Source organism: Bufo gargarizans, chromosome 5 (assembly GCF_014858855.1).
Source record: "Bufo gargarizans isolate SCDJY-AF-19 chromosome 5, ASM1485885v1, whole genome shotgun sequence".
Taxonomy (NCBI): domain Eukaryota; kingdom Metazoa; phylum Chordata; class Amphibia; order Anura; family Bufonidae; genus Bufo; species Bufo gargarizans.
This window is the reverse complement of record NC_058084.1, coordinates 476,216,688-476,223,749: the sequence shown is the minus strand read 5'-3', so window position 1 is coordinate 476,223,749 and position 7,062 is coordinate 476,216,688. Positions and strand designations below refer to the sequence as shown.

General features: G+C 49.6%; 1 protein-coding gene across 1 annotated transcript in view; it reads right to left on the bottom strand.

Moving 5' to 3' along the window:
• Nucleotides 1-1,307: 1,307 nt before the first annotated feature.
• Nucleotides 1,308-7,062, bottom strand: part of RPA3 (replication protein A3) — a 5,878-nt gene continuing 123 nt past the window's right edge. The window contains exons 1-4 of the mRNA XM_044294358.1: nucleotides 6,991-7,062; nucleotides 4,002-4,076; nucleotides 3,423-3,531; nucleotides 1,308-1,843 (exon numbers count right to left, since the gene is read on the bottom strand). The exon at nucleotides 6,991-7,062 is cut by the window's right edge and continues 123 nt beyond it. Coding sequence (XP_044150293.1) covers nucleotides 1,761-1,843; nucleotides 3,423-3,531; nucleotides 4,002-4,076; nucleotides 6,991-7,062 — 339 coding nt within the window. The 3' untranslated portion in view covers nucleotides 1,308-1,760. The remainder of the gene's footprint in view (nucleotides 1,844-3,422; nucleotides 3,532-4,001; nucleotides 4,077-6,990) is intronic.

The window sequence follows — 7,062 nt, the reverse complement described above, 5'->3', positions numbered from 1 at the left end:
GAGGAAACGCGGGAAGAATTCAGCAGAAGCGCGGGGAACAAGCTCCGCCCCCTCCAGCGCTTGAAATGTCTCCTGTGAAGGAGAACCTAACTCCGCCCCCAAAATGGCGCGCGCGCGCGTAAGCCACGCCCCCTGCTGCCGAAAAACCTCGCAGGGCTAAGAAGAAGCAGGGTGCCATGAAATAAAGGGCCCGCAGGCCCCAAGAGTGCGGCGATTATTCCCAGGTGGGTGACCTTCTGCCACCATTGTCCCCTGCCCCGCCGATGCCGATATGGTCATGTCGGGCATAAGCCCCGCCCCCCGTTCGGAACGGAGCGGGCGGCGGCGGGAGGGAGAGAGGGAGAGATCAGCCGTCTTGAAGAGTAGCCTGAAAATGGGGGAAAACGGCGTGGGGGTGCAGGATACACGGAGGGGAGCTGGGGAGGGTCTGCTGGAGCGCTCAGAATGAGCGACCACGGGTGCCCCCCTTCAAACCCAGAGGGGTACATGCTTGCCGATAGGGACAGGGTATGGGCTGGAAAAGCCATCTCACCTGTCTTCACCCTCAGTTCCTTCCAGCAGGGTCGCCCCTTCAGCTACTGGCACCGCAGTGGCAGGAAGCTGGGAGAGGGGCTTTGCGTGCGGGCGACCCCCTAGCTGGCGGGATGTAGGGGAGCCATTGCTGCCCAGATCCTCCTATTGCTTCTGTGGGGGAGGCAGCAGTGCAGATAAGTTGGCACTGGCGCAGCTCACCCCGGGAGAGCAGAGAGGCCCAATGCGTCTCTGGTATCTCTAGGAAAAAACAAAAATAAAATAAAATTACAACAAGGAGAAAACAGCCCTGCAGTAGCAGGGAGTGTCTTGCCTCCTTGGACACTAAGCTAAAACTGGTAGCCTCTATCTCCAGGCTGAGGGTATAGCTGATGGAGGAGGGGCTTAACAGTTTTACTTAGTGTCACGCCTCCTAGGGAGCTGAGCTATACCCAAGGTCTGTGTCCCCCAAGGAAAATGGGCGAGAAAAAATAAATAAATACTGGATCCGTTTTTCCAGATGACACCAGAGAGACGGATCCAGTATTGCAATGCATTTGTGAGACGGATCCACATCAGTCTCACAAATGCATCTGTTTGCCGGCGATGGAACTGCCTGCCGGAATCCTCAGCCGCAAGTGTGAAAGTACCTGAAGTCTGACAACCTCTTTAAACAAGTGTTTATAGGCTGTTCTAGCGATAGCGGCCATACAGTCACTGAAGCAGTCAGCCCAATGAAGGTGCAGCCAACAGCTTTCTCTCCCGACTCCCCCCCCCCAAACACAATACACATTCAGTTCACTTTTTTTTTTTTTATTCCACTCCAGAGCCTTGTTCTCCTGTAGGCTCTTGTTTGTCCTCAGCACAACAAGGACTTTGCTCCCATGGAAGAACAGGAGACACCCTATGACAACAGTCACTTGCTTCTAGCGAGTCCACCTACAGCAGCAGAGGGGCCCCAGTTAGCACAATGCAGTTCTATTCTCAGCTCACCCAACAGCTGCAGACTCCTAATTTAAAAAATAATATATTTCCAACATGAACACATTACATGAGATTTACAGAAAATCCCCGACAGTCCGGCTCCCATCGGAGCAGGCCGAGGGGGTCTGTGTAAGCCTGCAGTTCCTGATAAACATCAATGAATTCAGGTAAAAGCAGAAGCCAAATCCGGCTGCTGGAGTAAAACGATATAGGAGGAGGTGACAGGCTGCAGAATCCAGATTCCTAGTTGGTAGAAGAGGAAAAACTTATTCCGTTCCTTTCTGTCCCAAGGGATAATACTGAGGAAATTCCTGAATGATCTTCACGGCTTCATCATAAAGGCCCAGATCTGGAGAAACACACAGAGAAGAATAAGGCAAGACTCGATCTATTCACGAGACAGCTTTCCTTTACACCATGGATGTCAAACTCATGGCCCTCCAGATGTTGCTAAACTACAACTCCCATCATTCCCTGATAGCTGTAGTATGCCCAGGCATGGTGGGAGTTGTAGTTTTGCAACAGCTGGAGGGCCACGAGTTTGACATCCCTGCTTTACATGGTCAAGCATAAGGTCATTTCTCTCCCCAGAGGGCACCTAGGGCTCTGCAGAAGGTCATTCTGGGGGCCAAATGTACAGCTACATGCGACAGCAGCGAGACACCCAAGATGACCAATTATGGGGGTCCTTGCAGTGACTTAGAGAAGGCAGGTCCATGGAAAAAAAAAAAAGGATACAGGCTGTCCTGCCTCTGTGGCCATAAGTCACCTCTGATGCATCTATAACAGGGGTCAGCAACCTTAGGCTCTCCAGCTGTTGTAAAACTACAATTACCAGCATGCTCCATCCATTTCTATGATAGTTCTTAGAAGAGCAGAGCATGCTGGGAGTTGTAGTTTCACAACAGCTGGAGTGCCGGAGGTTGCCTACGCCTGGTCTATAATAATAAACTGGGTAAACTCTTTCAAAATCTACCCAGTATTTTATATAAGATTTTTAGATGCTGTATGCTGGCTTTTTGTAGTACAAAGAAGGACCATAAGTAGCAGCACACCGCTGTATGCACAGGCAAACATTAAAAACCTGAATAAATAGACTGCACTGCTGCTATACTTACTATATGAAAATTAGAAGCTCCTTGCGCACCCTAATGATCAGAAATATGTCAGGCCCATCTACCAGCGACAAGGTGAGGCAAGACTGTAGGTCCTGTCTGATAGAAGCCACCTTGTCACTGGTAGATGGGCCCCCGACATATTCCTGATCTTTAGTGTGTGCAAAGAGCTTCTAATTTTCCTATAGTGAGTATAGCCGTTATGCAGTCTATATTTATGTTTTCCATGTTTTCATGTCTTTGTGCATAAAGCAGTGTGCTGCTACTTGTAGTCCCTATTAGTTTTTGCATTGCAGCCATGGTGGTGTGCACCTGAAACTCCTTTATACTTAGTTTGGAAGCGCTGGTCTATCTTTTTGTGGTACAGTCAATCTACTAGGCCATGTGTTGCTTGTGCAGGGGGTGGGAGACTTGGGATTCACCAGTGGATTTCCCTGCGGGCCAGTCCGAGTCCATGGTGTACCTGCCTGTGCTGTATGTTAGCGAGACTGTATTCCCGAATGAGCCATGCCAGTGCAACAGATTGCCCAAAAGTGCATAGGACAAAAAGACTAAACCACAGCCCCACCCAAAAGGGGGTCATCCAGTTTGTTGCACTCAGCGCAACAATCCATGAGTGATCATACAACTGCAATGTCGGTATGGATTGAAAGTGATCACAGGATACAAAGAGGATGACACCGGCCACTTCATCTTGTTCCCTGCTCTGCTCTACAATACAATACCCCATAGCTGCTGCTCCTTGGGGGACAAATGGGGATCACTAGTGTCTGACAGCCCCCACCAATCGGCAAGTGAGGTCATATCCCTTACCAAAAGAGGCAACGTCTTCTCTGAAAGGCAAGTAGGACACCCCCATGATTGTGGCTTTCTGGGTCACTTTGCCGACAACTTCAATCACACCGGATAATTCTTCGTCAAGCTGAGAAATGAAATAAAGCAAATGGTCATTGGGATATGAAAAGTCCATCTTCTAACATCTCTGTTCCTTGTTCCAAATGCTTGTCAGGATCTCTGCCTGCTGTCACTGTATGATAATCTCTGCTTACTGCTAAAAGATAGAAGCTAAGACTCCCATGGCAAGGTTCCCATTCAATGACAGCAAGTAGAGTTCTTGCAAACTGAGGGATATTAGAAGAAAAAGAAAATGTTTCATTAGACCAGGGATGGCCAACCTGCAGCTCTCCAGCTGTTGCAAAACTACAACTCCCAGCATGCCCAGATTATCAACCTACAGCAGGGCATGGTAGGAATTGTAGTTTTACAACAGCTGGGGAGCCGCAGGTTGGCCATCCCTGCATTAAACCATTAATAAGCTTCATCTGATGAAACTGGAACACCCCTTTAAGAGCGCTTTCCTGACCAAAGTCAGCCCCTATAGGATATACTTACTGGTTCTGCTAATTCCACTGTGGTGTTCTTTCCAGCTCCATCAGAAAGGACAAATGACGTCCCCGTCGGGTGAACCTGTCACGGACAATAACAATGTCAGTCAGGGATCTGTACAGGCAGCGGGCAAAGAAAAATCCTGTACAACACGATGTCAGAGTTCTGCTCTAAGACCCAGGAGATACCAGCACTGATACAGCCCTATACCAGTGCGCTATGATCTCTTGGAAAACTACAACTCCCAGCAGGATATACACTACAAACTCTACATACTCTGATACTGGAATTGTATTATTCCCTTGCTAGTAGAAGTATAGAGGATCTGTCGGCTCTCCTGTGTGGTGTAGTATAGAGGATCTGTCGGCTCTCCTGTGTGGTGTAGTATAGAGGATCTGTCAGCTCTCCTGTGTGGTGTAGTATAGAGGATCTGTCAGCTCTCCTGTGTGGTGTAGTATAGAGGATCTGTCGGCTCTCCTGTGTGGTGTAGTATAGAGGATCTGTCAGCTCTCCTGTGTGGTGTAGTATAGAGGATCTGTCAGCTCTCCTGTGTGGTGTAGTATAGAGGATCTGTCAGCTCTGCTGTGTGGTGTAGTATAGAGGATCTGTCAGCTCTCCTGTGTGGTGTAGTATAGAGGATCTGTCAGCTCTCCTGTGCGGTGTAGTATAGAGGATCTGTCAGCTCTCCTGTGCGGTGTAGTATAGAGGATCTGTCAGCTCTCCTGTGCGGTGTAGTATAGAGGATCTGTCGGCTCTCCTGTGCGGTGTAGTATAGAGGATCTGTCGGCTCTCCTGTGTGGTGTAGTAAAGAGGATCTGTCGGCTCTCCTGTGTGGTGTAGTATAGAGGATCTGTCGGCTCTCCTGTGTGGTGTAGTATCGAGGATCTGTCAGCTCTCCTGTGGTGTAGTATAGAGGATCTGTCAGCTCTGCTGTGTGGTGTAGTATAGAGGATCTGTCGGCTCTCCTGTGTGGTGTAGTAGAGGATCTGTCGGCTCTCCTGTGTGGTGTAGTATAGAGGATCTGTCGGCTCTCCTGTGTGGTGTAGTATAGAGGATCTGTCAGCTCTCCTGTGTGGTGTAGTATAGAGGATCTGTCAGCTCTCCTGTGTGGTGTAGTATAGAGGATCTGTCAGCTCTCCTGTGTGGTGTAGTATAGAGGATCTGTCAGCTCTCCTGTGTGGTGTAGTATAGAGGATCTGTCAGCTCTCCTGTGTGGTGTAGTATAGAGGATCTGTCAGCTCTCCTGTGTGGTGTAGTATAGAGGATCTGTCAGCTCTCCTGTGTGGTGTAGTATAGAGGATCTGTCAGCTCTCCTGTGTGGTGTAGTATAGAGGATCTGTCAGCTCTCCTGTGTGGTGTTGTATAGAGGATCTGTCAGCTCTCCTGTGTGGTGTAGTATAGAGGATCTGTCAGCTCTCCTGTGTGGTGTAGTATAGAGGATCTGTCAGCTCTCCTGTGCGGTGTAGTATAGAGGATCTGTCAGCTCTCCTGTGCGGTGTAGTATAGAGGATCTGTCAGCTCTCCTGTGCGGTGTAGTATAGAGGATCTGTCAGCTCTCCTGTGCGGTGTAGTATAGAGGATCTGTCAGCTCTCCTGTGCGGTGTAGTATAGAGGATCTGTCGGCTCTCCTGTGCGGTGTAGTATAGAGGATCTGTCAGCTCTCCTGTGTGGTGTAGTATAGAGGATCTGTCGGCTCTCCTGTGTGGTGTAGTATAGAGGATCTGTCAGCTCTCCTGTGCGGTGTAGTATAGAGGATCTGTCGGCTCTCCTGTGTGGTGTAGTATAGAGGATCTGTCGGCTCTCCTGTGCGGTGTAGTATAGAGGATCTGTCGGCTCTCCTGTGCGGTGTAGTATAGAGGATCTGTCGGCTCTCCTGTGTGGTGTAGTATAGAGGATCTGTCGGCTCTCCTGTGTGGTGTAGTATAGAGGATCTGTCGGCTCTCCTGTGTGGTGTAGTATAGAGGACCTGTCAGCTCTCCTGTGTGGTGTAGTATAGAGGACCTGTCAGCTCTCCTGTGTGGTGTAGTATAGAGGATCTGTCAGCTCTCCTGTGTGGTGTAGTATAGAGGATCTGTCAGCTCTCCTGTGTGGTGTAGTATAGAGGATCTGTCAGCTCTCCTGTGTGGTGTAGTATAGAGGATCTGTCGGCCCTTTAAGAATGTTGCATTGTGTCATCCCTCTGTTATTCCTCCTGGAAGGCTATAAAACAGGACACCGCTCACATTAATAGATATGGCAAAAAGATTTGAGCGACGCAGATTTCACTGCTTCGGTTTTTATGGTGGGATTTGCATTAACTGGACTTTAATGAAGAGCGACCTGACGAATTAGAATTAATTGTAGTCATTCCTCGCCATGAAAATTAACCCAGTGTTTCCCAACCAGCGTGCCTTCAGCTGTTGCAAAACTACAACTCCCAGCATGCCCAGACAGCTTTTGGCTGGGTGGCGGAGTTTTGCAACAGCTGGAGGCACGCTGGTTGGGAAACACTGATAACCTACTCCCTTCACTGCAGCCACAATATCACCCGTCAGCCTCATCTCAGGAGAAAGTGTGGACGAGGACGAGGCCGGCGACATCCGTCATTCTGATGCTCCTACCGTCTGCCAGGAGTTGTCCCAGAAGCTGACATCCAGCACGTCGGGGCGAACTGCAGACGTCTTCAGAAAGAAGGGTGAACACTGGAAATTCTGAAGGCCAGTTACTGAGATGGCTGCCAGCAGAGTGCACCCCAAAACCTGCACCAGTCTCAGAAGCGTACGTTAGCACAGGCTGGGCAGAGGCGAGGATAACCCCCACAGTTGTCAGTGTTCTTACATTTCCAGGAGGAATAACAGAGGACAATGAGAGCAAGGTGACGAATCTCAAAATGCTGAAATTAAACCCTAAAAGAGGTGTATGTGCAAGGACTACTGCTGCAGGGAAGCTACCAAAAGAGCACGCTGGGCGTTGTAGTTCCAGGAAAGGGGTGATTATGAACACACGGCGCCATTACCTTCTCCACGCGGCCCACGAAGCACACCGGCTGCCCGATGTACTGGGCCAGCATGCTGGTGTTGATCCGAGC